The sequence below is a fragment of the Hetaerina americana genome, unplaced genomic scaffold, assembly GCF_022747635.1.
Source record: "Hetaerina americana unplaced genomic scaffold, ioHetAmer1.1.p SCAF_7, whole genome shotgun sequence".
Classification (NCBI taxonomy): domain Eukaryota; kingdom Metazoa; phylum Arthropoda; class Insecta; order Odonata; family Calopterygidae; genus Hetaerina; species Hetaerina americana.
Window position 1 is genome coordinate 82,696,827 of NW_027287316.1, and position 15,003 is coordinate 82,711,829.

The following is a 15,003-nucleotide window of genomic DNA, read 5'->3' on the forward strand; positions in this document are numbered from 1 at the left end:
CGAGGAGCGAATGCACTTCGAGTGAAAAGACCGACGCCGGAATATTAACCCCGCAGTCATCCAGGAGCGGGTGGCCAGGCGTTTGTAGTGGATGACCCGGATTGCGCGGTGCCCACGTTGACACGGCCCGAATCTTCTTAGATGTCCGTGGAGTGTTTCGTGAGCGAATGGGAGATGCGGTGAGCAGGAATCGCCCTCTCCCCCCCCCCTTCGTCCGAGTGAAAGTGCCGCCCCCACAGAGAGGGGTCGGAGTCCTGTGCAGTGGCGCGTTTAGCGCCGACCATTCGAGGACAAGCAGTCGGTCACGGAGGTGACCTGTGTGTGTGTGCGTGTGTGTGTCAAGGGTGCAGTCTGAACCCTCATCCCCTGTCAGTCGAAGAAAAGTGCCCAAGGATCACAAGGTTACCCCGGACGGTCCCTGCGTTTGTGGTCACCTCAGCGGAAACCTTCGTTCCTTCCCCCTCAAGTATTCCAATCGGTGGGGATCGGAAGGAGTGTGGTGAAGTGAAACTGTTGAGCGCCCTTTCTCCCTCTCACCCCCCCCCCTTCTTCTTCCAGCACTCGCTCGAGGGTAAAACGTTTCCACCTTTTTTGAAGCGTACCATCTTTGCGTGTTATCCAGGGACTAAGCTTAACAAAAAGCATAAACTGGTGATCATTTAACATGATAAAATAACAAGCCCTGTAATTTCTGGGGTATCAAAGCTGGATAATATATGTACAGTTTTTCTCCTTGGGAGAATGGATGAATGATTTAATCGGTAAGAGAGTCTTTGAGTTCGTCCACTGCTCCCCTCCGTTCACTTCGGAAATTCAAGAAGCCACGGGTATCAGTCGTCGTGAGGTTTCGCACAGATATTCGCGTGCTGCTAGTCTTCCTCCTGTAAATATTGAGCTTCTCTGCGTGACGTGTTTCAAATACGTGCGCATTTTTTGTGAGATTCGGTATATTTCGGTGTGGAATTTTTATCGGTTTATGACTGTTCACTTGATGATTCTCGACGGACATTGACTCTAACGAAAGTCTCCGGTTTTGGCTCCCGAAAGACGATTCGGATCCCCTAAGGTGCTCTTCTGAACTTGTTGACTTGTCAGCGACGTGCCACTGCCTCTCCATGACGTCACCCTCCTCGGTCGAGACGGAAAGTTTGGTGCACGATGAAAAGGGCACAATTGATTAGCTGAAATTGTTTTTTTTATGAAGACAGCGTAGCAGGGCTGCTCTGCTAAATATTTATTATACCGTAAGCTTTTATTATCAGCATCCTGGTCTCAAATTTCAAACGGATCTCATAGATATCGTTTAGCTGCTTGCTTTCTTGTTCTTTTTCAGTGGCGCTCGAAGTGATTCAAAAGATTCTGAAACATTCAGTCGTAAAATTTGAAACCAAAGTTTTCCAATTGCAATTGGCTGGCCGATGTTGTTCCAATATCCACTTTCGTTTTTCAGTTGAAAAGTCAACTTTGAACGTAACTTCGCATTGTAACGTCACGCTACTTTTTGAGTAGAAACAACGTCTCAGGGCACCATCTGCACTTGTCCGTCTGCATTACCGTCGTCTCCGTCATCTTTACTATTCACATTGGGTTAGTATTCTAGATAAAGCTGGTGGGCATAGATGAAAAATTTAATAATTTTCTGATTATCACACTCTGCTAACTGATATCTTTTCAGCAACCATAATTTTTAACGCCAAAACATGAACGATACTCCAAGCAAATGAATTAAATATTTATGCTTGATACTTACAGGTTATCGAAAGTTACCGGTAACAGGTCCGATTGGGCTTGCGTTCTCGTGGGCTTGTTAAATATTGCAAGAAATCAAGAGACCATGGGGGAGAGAATGGCGTTTGGGTATTGATTGAAATAGGAATTGGATCGTTAATATAAAAGACCGTCAATCCATCTCTAGTTTCCGAATAGTGACTGAGGTCTGCCAGCACGAACATACCGCTTTTGTTTTCGGAACCTCTCTCGAAGTCAGCGCACCAAGTGAGGGAGTTCCGTGCCCTTGCTGGTGCCTATTAGGTTGAGGGCTTTGGTTCCACGGAATTTCCCAAGAGCCGCACCAAAAGAATGACACCCGGAGTGGAATCCGTGGCGGCGTAAAAGACGGCAGTGCTTCTCGGAGGCGGATGATGGGGGCCGGAGGCGTGGCCAGCGGTGCGGACAAGGGCGGCGGGGAGCCCGCGGTCATCGCCCCGAGCGATCCGGCGCCGACCCCTTGCCCCGTCACCCCGACGGGACAAGGGGGCGACGCCGCCTCCCCGGCCGTCCCCCCTTGCGGGAAGTGTCCCGGGCTGGGACCGGTGGCGGGGATCGGCGCGCCCGGAAGCCGGGAGGAGGATGCGGAGGATGTCGGGCGTGTGCGGGTCGCCGAGGGCGCGGGCCTCGCGCGGCAGCCGGGCCCGTCCTCGCCGGGGCCTTCGGACGCCGCCGTTCCGGCGACTGGTTTGTTCCTCAAGAGTTACCTGGTGGTGAGTTTGCCCCAATCCCCACCTCCCAGCGGTCCGGCGGGCCACACTCGTGGTGCGGCCCGCGGGTAGGCCGCCGGAGGAGGGGAGACTCGATTCTGGCTCGCACTTGGGAGGATTCGTTCTCCTGCTTCCGGTTTTGTCCACGCTCCATGTTGAAAAATCTCTGTCGCCGAACGCCGTAAACTCTTATTTCGCTCGCTCTCCCTCTCTTAAAAAACGCCTTCCAACCTCGCTCGCAGCATTGCAAAAAAATTGAGACTTGCACGAGTTCTTTGAAGTGCTCCATTTGAGGAAATATTTTAATCATTCGCCAGCTGCAGTAATTCGTTTTCGTTTTAAACATGGCCGGACGGCTTCACTACAATTTGCGTGAATCAGTGTATTGCTATTCTTTTCCCAAATTATTGTTTCCCTTTTCCGTTAATTTGACATTAGTGTTTTCTCTTTCTTTCTGCATGATTGTCTCGCCATTCTTATTATTCAATCCAAGAGAAGTTCCCGTAATGTACTTGGGTAACCTTTGCGCGGGCTTCTTAGCGACACGATATCCCTTCATAAGACAGAAAAATGTTCAGACTAAATATTTCCAAGGCGATGGAACTTCTATCGGTTTCATATGGTCCGGAAACTTACTTTTGAGTCGTCGTAGACTCCTCAGGAACATCCGTAAAAGCTGCATCCTTTTGGCTTCAGAGTTGCACAGTTGTCCACTTACTTCGTCGCGTATTGTGTTCCTGCCGCCTTTATCAAGTGTCAAAAAACTCTTTCATCTTCCCCACTTACCCACCATTCTCCCTCCTCTCATACGCACACCCTTAAGTTACTCCTAATTATCTTTATGCCTCTATTCTTTTCTCATGTAAATCCTATTTTGCTACTGCCATTATGCGTTCGTTAAATTTTCCCGTGCCATCGTATCTATTCAATCTATTTTCTCTATTATACTCCGCGCCCACTTCTCAAATTTTACTCATCTAAGCACATCTAGTTCCGTATTCGCCATGTTTTTTCTAGTTTAGCCTTTTTTGTCCGTATCATTGCTTCTGTTTTTTTACATTTAATATTTGAATAATGACAAATTTTCATGGTATGAATTTCATAATTTGTTGGTATCAATCCAAAAATGAGGCTATTATAGAATTACATTTTATTTCTGCAAACGATTTATGCTTCTCACACCTTGGAAAAATAAAGATGACAAGTAGAATATAATATGGCGATCAAGTATTTAACCTTTTCCTTTTTTCGTGTAAAACTTAGTTCGCGTGAATGGGAATTCGCTGTCTCGTGCCTTTTCCCGTTGTGACAATGAATACTTACTCGAGGGTCGATTTTGGAAAAGGATGTCGTCAAATCGAAATCTGTGTGATTTAAAAAGAAAATCTCTATTCATAAATGCGCTTACCAATGTTATATTCTCGCAATTACTTTTTTTTAACTAGCTTATGACCACTAATTAAATAAACTTGGTATTTTTTGCCACCAAAATTTCACACAATTTTTTTTGTGTGAAAAACACCAAGTTTATTTATTCAGAGATAAAGAATTTTCACAAAGTAGAACCTTCAACCATCGAGTTCATTAAGCTTATGAGCATAAAGGATATTCATTATTAGTATGAGACTTGATCGAGTTCAGTCGATATTTATGTGATTAAATCATATCATGAATAGAATAGTAAAGCCTGTAAATTCCTTTTGCGATTTTTTTTGGAAATAGGGTCAACGCTAGACTTAGAATTGGGGAAATTTTTGTGCATATAATTTGCTTATAATGAAATAGGATACTCTTAATTTCTTTTGCAATTTATTTGCGAAGAACGGAGGATCAATGGAGGACACGATGGATTAAATGGATGAGGATGGAAAACAATTCGCAGCGGAGTGTATTTCGGCCAGTCACCGATCGTTGAGGGGATTAGTGTGGATTGGAGGCTTTTTGGACTTTGGTGTGGAGATTGATGGAGAGTGTGAAATCCCTTTTGGGCATTGTCAGAGTGCCCGTGCTCCTCTCGGAGGGCGTCGCGTAAACAGAAGAGAACGCAAAAGTGAGGGCTCTGGGCAGGTGGTTGTCATTGAGAGCCGTTCGTCGCCGCGAAACCGCGTTTCTTGGTTCAGGCCTGTGGTTTAATTATTTTCACGTCGACGGATCACGCAAGCGACATATCTAGATCTTAGATAGACAAACAAAAGCAATCGCTCGGTGCAATCCGGCTTCGCACCGTGAAAATATGGTCAATATGCAAATTAGACCCAACGAGTAAATCCGAGCGAATTTCCCATAATTCCATAGTGATTTCCTCATTTGGTAACAAAGAGCATGATGCACGTGACTTGAAATGTTTTTATGATAAACTTGGTAGCGTATCCAAAATATTAGAGCAGCTAAGCTGGGAATCGCTTAATGGAGCGAAGGTTTTAAATTACAGATTATATCCCTTGAATAAATTGGAATGGCGTCTCTTTAGCAGTGATACTGAAAATGTATTATTACCCCCATCGTACCACGGGGGGAGAGATCATGTCAATAAAATTAGAGAGATCAAGTGTAGAACAGATAGTTTTAAGATCCCATTTTTCCCGCGCTATTGATAAGGCATTATAATAACATTGTTCGACCGCGGTAGGGTCAAATTCCGGTCCAAATTAGTCTGGTGTGTATTCAACCCATACCACGTACCCTAGCGGTGGCTTGTATGTTACTATGTTAATTTAAAAAATTAGCAAATAGAAGAAGTGGATCAGCTTGGGCAGAAATCCGGAGCGAATACGCAGCAACATGGTACTAAAGTACGTAAACCATGCCGGCCAAACCCTGGCCCGAGCCACCGCTGCGTTACGCGGATGCCCTCGTACTTTCCTCGGCGGGATCGCAACCCCCTCGCCTCCCTTTGCCTTACTTTCGCCACCCCCCACCCCATCCTTTCCTTCCCCTCTTCTCTGGAATTCCGATTTGGGCACTTCAGAATAGAGACCGCGTCACTTTTGACGACCTTCAGACTCGGTTTTTTTGTTGGATACCCAACTCGCTCCACTTTCAACCGCTCGCCAAAAAATTCGCGTGTGGGAGGAGTGTTGGCGCGGTCATAATTCTTTTTTTTTTACTCCTTCACAATCTTCTCCCTATCTCCCTATTTATTTCTATTTTCTTCTGACCCTATATTTTTTTTCTGTCGCGCCCTTGACCTTTCCTCGAATTAATACGGGCGAGTTACCGATCTCAATCCTTTTTTTATATGCTGCCAAATCAAATGATGATGTTTTAATATTTGTTGTGGAAGCAAAAAGTTAGTTATTCCACGCTATTTTAATTCGGCCTCGAACCGCAAATTTGACGTTCAACGGCGTCAATTGTCGTCTAACCATCAAGTTTCACGCGAACAAATCCAATTATGATGTTTTCGGTCGTAATCCGATAGTCGAACGTATAAATTTTCGGTGAACTAATCAGTTGTTTGCTTCTCACCTCATGAATAGATTCCGCAAACTCACGCCGAGCACAACGGATATTTTTAACGAAAAGAAAGCCTGAGTGAGCCTCTTACATTTGGAAATGTGTGCCTGAACTCCTAAAGTCCGAGTGAGCAATGGTTTGTAAACAAAAGTTTTTTTGTAATGGGAGGTCCGTAATGTAGTTACGGCGAATGGGATAAGGAAAACAAGGCACGAGAGGCCTTTCTTGCTGCATTCATTCTACAACAGACACTTAGGACACACACACTCTTTCGTTCTTGTGTTTTTATCATTTGTAAGCCTTACATTGAAGAATGAAAAAAGTAAAACTGACGGATAGTAATTCAAACGGAAGTACTATGCATGGTGGATGAAGGGAGATAATATTTGGAGCAAACTCAGTAGTGCCCCGAAAGCCGCCGTAAGGGCGTGTGGCGGGGGGTGTTAAGGTACCCCCGTGAAAAGAGAATACAACCGCTTGCAAAACCATAAAAATTCATACCATCTACACTCACACAATCGTGTATATTCATACAAAAACCTTTTCTACTCATACGCATGCAAAAGCACACGCTATCAACTAACATTCACAAGCACCTATGATTATACCTAATGTATACGCGACGTTTAATCTTGTCCTGACTTGTAAACCGAATATCTTTAATATTTCCCAAATTAATTCGGCTTCTTGCTCTTATGATTTCTGATTGTTCGGGAAAAGAGTGAGTACTTGTATCTAATCTGTGCTGGATTCTATCTCCATTATTTTATCTTTGTGGTCTGATCTACCTATAGTATAGTGTGGGGCCATAGTAATTCCTTTAGTGTCATCGGCCAACTCATTTGTTCTGAACCTTTCTAAAAGTCTAAAAGTATCGCTTGTTTTCTTCGCATCTTAGGTAACTCCCAGCCTAATTCCCCTCAAAGGCCTATCACACTCGTCTTCTTATTGTAAGAAATTTTCACAAAAGAAGCGGATTTTCTCTGGACTGTTTCTAATTCTTTTCGCCAAATGTTCTCCCAAGGATCCATATTCCAAATGAGGCTTATCTAGTGTAAAATAACACCTCTCTTTTGTTTTCTCATTGCACTTCATTCGGGGCGTTTGGATTGACTGCGAAAGCTTTTTTAAAAACTGCCGAGTTCCGATAGTAGAATACTGGGCATTCGAGGCATGGGGAGGCAGGCATGTTGTAGGCAGGCCGAAACACGAAGGGTCAATTGAAGAAGGGGTGATTGTCATGCGTCGGATGTCACTCTGTGTGTCGCGTTAAATGGCATTCTGAAGTGTAGCGATGTTTCAACTGTGTCCATTGAAAACATCTTCGTTAGCCATTAGATTACCATTTATAATCATAATAATAATGAATTACCCTACAAACGAAACTCTCCACCGCTGTCCGTTTCATTATGATCGAAACCTGGATTGAGTGGTGGTGGTATTCGGATCCCTGCATTGCGAGAATAGCGCGCAGAGCGAAAATAAGGAATGGTGAAGACGAGAGTCGTGATCCATGGGAACTATTAGATTCACCGGTTGACGGGTGCTGATGAGGAATGTCCACACTCCTGAAGGCGTGGTCCCCAATGGTGCGCATGCGTGACTTTTTACGACCTGACAAGTGGCTTATTTTCGGACATGGACAATGGCCGGCAGCGGCGAGTCTCCTCCAAACAGCGTGCTTTCGGAAGGCCTCTCCTTGCTCTTAAATGCGCCCTTGGGAACTGTCGTCGCAGGGTCTGATGCTATTTCTCCCAATAACCCTCATAATGCTTCGTGTGAAGTTGGAAATTGATGCCGGGCAGCACTTTTAGCGAGAACGCCTATAGATTTTAATTTCCCATCGACTAAATTGTATAATCCTATGCCATATTTCACTTCAGATCTACTAATATTCCACGCCTATTTAATATCGACTAAAACACAGTTTTTGTTTTATTTTCATCACGACTGAAGCGAAGCGGGTTCAACGAATAGCATTTGCGAGTGTTTCCCGACGGTTGCTAGGAGGAATATTCAGGCAAATTCAGGGAGAGGCAAGGCAAAGTCAATGTGGAATTTAATGGAAGTATGTCGGTGGACCACTTGACTGATGCTACGCTGACCTCCCTAGTCGCAGATTTCGAGCCTCGTCATTTCTAATGTGACTGAGATCTTGGGAAGTGTTCGAATACGTTCTCCAGGTAATCGAAGACGTCGACGTTTCGATGGCAGAGTCACAGCCATCTTCCTCTGGAAGTTGGATCGGAAGGCGTCTCACTCCTCTCGGAACGATAGGCCTTTTGCAGGAGACAAGTCCCTTCCAATGGCTGAAGGGACTTCTTCTCCGCGCTGGTCCGAATATGACGTATTCGATTCACTCCCCGTAGTCCGTCCCGCTCTCACTGAAAAACGTCCCTTACTTCTCCAAGTGGCATTCGGTGGAAGTGTGGCAAAGGGTGAAATATTTCGGGAGTTTGCCAAGGAATCCATCCCTTCCCTCGCCTTAGCCTCCCCCCCCTCCCCCCAAGGGACAGAGGGTGTGAGAGACAGAGAGAGAGAGAGAGAGAGATTAAGTCAGCTTTGGGAGCGCTGACGTATTCTAGGTATTTTAATCTTCAGGAGGGGGCGAAGGGGGGAGGGGATGGGTTTCAGGGCCCGCGGCGTGTCACACCTGTATCCCAGGGATCGTATTCATGAATTGGAATTCTCCCACCCCTCCCCCGCCACGCAAACGCACCCACCGGGGGTCGCCCAACCTTTTTTGGCCTGGGGCCGAGAGAGTGGAAGGGTCCCAGTAACCTCATGGACTCCTCGCGTAAACGGCGGCCCCGTCCCCGCCCGCCCTCTGCGGCACCTCCGGGCGGCGTCGCTGGGGAAGGCAATTATGATCCCGGGTTCATGCCTTTTATTACGAATCACCTCTCACAGAAGTATGATTGTCTTTTTTTGGGGATTTTCGATCGTTATTTTTTTGCTGAAAACAGATTCCGCCCATCGATGAAGCTCCCGAGCCCCGCCCGGCATGACGCTATACGCCGGCACATTCTACACTGCGGTGAGTTATTTTCAATTCTTCAGACTTACCGCTTGCTTTCATTCATTTCGCTCCTCCTGCCTGCCTCTTCTCCCCTTGCCTCAATCCGTCGCCCCATCACAGCGGTCTTCAAACATCCCCTCCCCTCGCCTATCGATATCTTCTCCTGCGTCTACTTTTGCTTCCTTCTCCCGTCAGAGCTCCCTTATCGTACTTCCGCCATTATTTCTATGAGTATCCATTCGCCCAATCCATCCTCTGCGCACTTGAATTCCCAGTGTTGCTGCCCGATGGCACAGCGGGGAAATTCGAAAGGAATAATTTCTCGGAAATAAATTTGTGGATGAATTAATAATCCCCTCCCAATACTCCTTACAAAAATGAGAGATTCATTGCTGTGTTCCTGTATCCTAGATATTTTGAGGGACACGCGGTCAAGGGATCTCACTCCACTGGGTCGGCAGGTCATCTCTTAGTCGGATCAAAGAGGCGGTTATCAATGGACGACCGTCCATGTTTTCGGGAGTGCGAATTTCCGCCGGCGGTTCCTTCAGCGTACGACTCCCTTGTTACACCTGTGACTCGGGAAACGCCCGGGCGGTATAATCGGCAGGCGCGGCGGGATCGCATACACCGTGTGCCGTGTATATATAGTATACCCGCCGAGAGAGAAGCCTTTTCCCCTCGGGAACGCCTCGATGCGATCGCCGCATCCCCGTTTGCCGCCGACAGGACGTTCGCTCGCGTGAACGACACTCGCGTCGGTTCCCACATTAATTCTCTCTTCTTCACACCTTAGAACCTTCCGAGAACGCGTTTCCCTCCAGATAGACAGGAATTATTGGTTCCATTAAGTTGAGGCCAGGGTACGAGGTGTGTTGAAGAAATAACGGAAATGTTTAAATTTCGCAAGTTTGGAGAGTCAGATTGTCTCCATGTTTTCTTATTATGTTGGTGTTCATGCCCCTAAAGTATGATAAAAATTTTCAGATGTGTTCATTGTTAATACTTTTTCTGTGGCAGCCGCCGAAGCCGAAGATTATACGTACGTTTATGAGCGTGAGGCGATTTTCGTTTGTTAAAAAAAAGGATCAAAGGAATTGTATCAAGCCTTGGTTTCGACGTCATCTCCGTAAACCCACGTTTCTTCACCTGTTACTACAGCAGGTTTCATTAATTCTGCATCGTCTTTGACTTCATTCAGCGACTCCATTGAGCAACTTCCATTCGCCGCTGTTTTTGTTGTTCATTCAATTCAACAATTTTGGAACAAATCTTGCTGTCACGCGTTTCATATCCAAAACATTCGAAAATATTTCATGGAATGAGCCAATCGACATACTTGCCTGTATCATCAGCGGCTTCTCTGATTGTGATTCGGCGATCCATTTCGTATCCATTTCTTTGACTTTTTCCACGTTTTCATCGGTTGTTGATGTGCTGGGGCGTTCGTCATCTTCAACGTCTTCGCGGCCATCTTGTGAAAAACGCTTATAATACCACTCGCAAACTCTTGTTTGCCTCATTTCAGTCTTTTCATAGGCCTTTGTTGACATTTCACACACTTTGTTACATTTTATTTCATTTTTTACGCTAAATTTGATGCAAATGTTTTATCCATTTTTTTTAACAAAATAAAATGGCCAAGCTCAAAAAAATACGTCTTACCTAAACGCAGCTGTCACAGGCAAATTAAAAAAATAAATACAGCTGAAAATGTTATCATACTTTTGGGGCATGTATAACAATATATTTAAAAAATATTGACGATCGCGCTCCACAAACCCGCGGCATTTTAAAATTCCCGTTATTTTCTGAACAAACCTCGTATATAAAGCCGTTAAAATAAAATGCATAAACACATAAGTATATCACTAAGGTCTTAATCTTTATGGATATGAAGTGAGTGAGAATGAGGAGTTATCGAAAAATTAACTAACAATTAATAACAGAAGGAAAATAAAAATATTTTAAAATACTTTTTTCGTCACGGGTTAAGTATTTTTTTCACATAAATCGAACCACAGATAAATTCGCACAAGGACTTGTATGATAATGTTTCACTCCTTTTGAATCTGTAGGCAATAGTAATTCGGTAACAATAGCTGCTGACATGAGCTTGAAGTTGTTGGATTTTTTATGACAAAATATCGCAAAACTGAAAACAACGTGGCATGGGATACATAAATTTCCACACAAATATGGGCTGTAATCAAGGTGCTAAAAAGTGAGCGAGACGCAAAATGAGAGGAAATCCCATTGCAGTAACCAAGTTGAAATACTGTAGAGTGCCTTTAAAAGACATCTTGTGATATTTTGTCGAATTTGCATCATGATCAAAGATCGCAACGAGAATTTGCATTTCTGCACTAGAGACGGTTCGAAGTTCGGTCTCTCTAAGGGGTGAAATGTTGCCTCATGGGATCATTTCATTTAATTGCAACTACGCCATCACTACTTGATGTTCTGAGAATAAGGAACGCCCAGTGAAAACGTTTGACCTTTCAACTCTTGTTTATTCCTGCAATTGCATGGTCAGGAATGATTGAAGAAAACGATATGCGCTTATTTCTTACAATTTTCAATAATGATCATGATGCCAAAATATTATACGGTTCATAATGATCACCCCTATATTTATTTGCGGATAATACATGAGTTAAACCAAAGGAAATATTTTAATATCACTAAAGATCAGAGATATGAACTATCAATCGACTATTTGTTGATTTAAATTACAGAAATTTGATTTCAAAAGAAGAGTTGGAGGAAAGTATTTGAACGGTTTTTGCGGTGATTGAATGTCGTTTGTGATTAATGAGATCCCATCTGGAATGGTATCTGAACCTAAGAGATTGGTTGGCACTAGTCTAGGCCATATAAGGTAGGTCTTTTGGCAAGATCCAAGTGCCAAGGAATGCTGCACTACTGAGCCCCGCATAACATTGCACAAACCAACGTGGCAACCTTAGTCGGGACGAAACCTTTTTTCAACTTTCAAAGTTCACATGCGAAAAAATACTGTAAACAAACCGGAAGCGTCACCCGAGTCTATGGAAACAGATAAACTTTTCGAGTATGCGATGTCCACGAGAATGGTCGGGTGGTAGAACTAATGACGGCGAGACGGATAGATGTTTTTAGCCTACGTTACGTTATTTAGAGAGACCACGGTGAGATTAAAATAAATTGATTCTGGTCAATTTCAGGAAACAAGGAGTCCTATTACCTCGGCAAGGATTGCTTCTCAAATTTAAAAGAATTTAATTCGGCACGGCCATTTCCATCGCTTGTGAAGTGAACTTAGACCATGCTAACTCTATGGTGAAATCGTAGATTTAACAAAATGGCTGACATCCCATCACCACTTTACACTTCTTCAAAAAACTTCCTATAAAATATAAAAATTCCGTCGGTGTATTTGCTTGCTTCGAGGAATGTCCAATATGAATTTGCAGATGCCGACCTTTGATACCCCCCGCTACACGCCCTTGCGGCGGCTTGCGGGGTATTAAGTAGATGTAGATATCAAATAAGCATCGTGGAGTCCATGCATACATCCACAATAGGGTATGTTGAGAATTAGGGTAATTTCGATTTTACTCTAAACCACGATAGCGATTGAATCTCTTATTTTGTCCCGTCATGATTCCTATGACGGTCTCATCTGTTGGAGTGTTCCTAATATCCCCCAAAATCGTTTACTCCGTCGATATTTTGTATCTCTTCTATCTTTCGCTAGTCATGGCGACTTGATCGATATGAAAAAAATGCATCGTCAATTCCTTCGATATCTCGTTATAATATCGCACTACTCTACTTGCGTGGTGATGTGTAAGCGGTCCGGCCACGCCCTTTCCCTCTTTTATGCGACCGAACCCTGGTCTGCGCCCCGCAGTGGGGCGGAGGGAGGCTATTTCCGCCCCAAGTGTGCATCGGCGCCTCATATCCATTCCCTTTGCCGCCTTTTAAGTGTCATTGCCCTCGGTGCGAGCGGGGGAGGCGCCATTACGAATCCCAAACACTACGCATAGAGGATCGCCACCACACACAAAGCTTTTGATTCTTGAGATGAAGCGTTCTGTTAACTCCAAAAAGCTTAATATTAAGGGTGCGTTCCAAAAGTAATAGAATTTCTTTAAAGTAACTTATTGAACAGATTTTCCCAAACACTTAAAATTCTTCAAAGTACTCTCCTTGGGCCTCTCCACATTTTTTCCAGCGACTCTGCCATGACCGGTACGCGCCCTCGAAGGCGTCTTCGGGGTCCCCTTCGCATGGTCTTCGTCACGGCTGATTGGATCTCTACTATGGACGAATACGGGTTCCTTTCAGGGCTGCCTTAACCCAAGGGAACTAAAAGAAGTCTGCTGGGGTGACCTCAGGACCCTGGGGGGGGAGGGACAGCGTTGGCACCTGTAGTTTGGCCAGGAACTCGCCGACTTGTGTTGTAGTGATGGAGTTGCCAGGTAGCGTAGATGTCTCTTCTCGTCCTGATGACCCTTTTTCGGAGTCTTTCTAGCACATCCACGTCGTAGGCAGTGTTAACTGTCCATTCTTGAGGAACGAACTCCTTATGGACCACTCCTTTTCTATCGAAAAAGAAAATGAGCATTGTTTTCACTTTTGATTTTCTCATTCTTGCCTTTTTGGGCTTGGGGGACTGATCTCTGTGCCACTCAGAGCTTTGGCGTTTTGTTTCTGAGTCGTATTTGAAAACCCAGGTTTCATCACCAGTGATGATGTTGTCCAAATAATCAGGATCATTTTCAATACGTTGCAAAAGTTCCCTTGAAATTTCCGCTCGGTGGGTCTTTCGTGACACGGTCGGCGCGCAGAGGTTTACACTGATTGACGCCTTGCCACTCCTACAGCTTGAAGAGCACTGAGACCGGTTTCGTAGCAAAGCTTAACGTACTCCCCACGGACTGCAATTGCTTTGATCCCACTCTAATAGAAACGACGCAGAAAATGTAATTGCATTACTTTTGGAACGCAAATTGTGCGTCTACTTAACAACAAAATAATAAGAGTCTACGTGAGCTCGTTTATAGAATTGCGAGGATTTCAATGCTGGATCCCGCCATCTAATGCGTCGAGGATTTGCCAGATTGGTTTGTCTTGGCATAGCAACACGCATTCACGTAAGTGGGAAACGTTTTAGTTAAAATATTTCATTCGGATACCTCCTAAATGTGAGGGAAAATACCCCACACTTACTCTATTTTGATCTTTACAGAAATTGAGGTCTCTTTTTCATTTACCTGTCAAGTGTCATTTTTCAAACCTTTAAAAATGTTGGTTCAGGATGTGTCAGTCATTTAACAGAAAGTACTGTCATTAAATACATTTTGCGTATTAAATATAATCTCAAGAGATATAGCTTCCAGTACAGATAGATACAAATACTCATACTTTCCCCGAACAATCAGGGATCATAATAGTAAGAAACTGAAGTCACTTTAGGAAACATTGAAAACATTTGATTTACAAGTTGGACCCCAATTAGGCATGGCAAAGACCTCAAGTATATCTGTAGGTGCATGTGCATCTTAGTTGGTAGTTTGTAAGTGTTTGCATGTGTGTGGGGTGTAAGTGTTCTTGCATCAATGCATGCCGTGTTTTGTTTGTGGATTGTATAAATTTGAGGCTTTTGCGTGAGGTTTTTTTTCTTAATTACGGGTGGTGCCCTAACACCCCCCCCCCCCGCCACACGCCCTTGCGGTGGCTTGCGGGGTATTAATTAGATGTAGATGTAGAAATAAGTCCATGGTTGCATTCAAATATGCTTTTTTTTGGTCTGTTTTTCAAGTTTGGGTGTTTATCCAGTGACTCATTATTTCCGTCTCATCTCGGGGACTCTCTTCGTGTCGGTCACGAAGAAGGAGATCACTAAGCAACGCAAAAGGAATCTTTGCACTGAAAGTTCCGAATACTTGGTCCATCCAGGAAGCACGTCGCCCTCAACCGGTCGCTGCTTAAGCATTCACTCGAGTGCCATCATTGCAATGACGTGTGTGGTGCCCCTGGCGATGATTGAAAGCGCTCCCCCTG

The 15,003-nt window shown here is 44.5% G+C and overlaps 1 protein-coding gene across 1 annotated transcript in view; it reads left to right on the forward strand.

The window, feature by feature from the left end:
- Nucleotides 1–1,598: 1,598 nt before the first annotated feature.
- The window catches only part of LOC139696898 (uncharacterized), a 275,078-nt gene continuing 261,673 nt past the window's right edge, over nt 1,599–15,003 (forward strand). Inside the window, exon 1 of the mRNA XM_071595779.1 lies at nt 1,599–2,480. Coding sequence (XP_071451880.1) covers nt 2,139–2,480 — 342 coding nt within the window. The 5' untranslated portion in view covers nt 1,599–2,138. The remainder of the gene's footprint in view (nt 2,481–15,003) is intronic.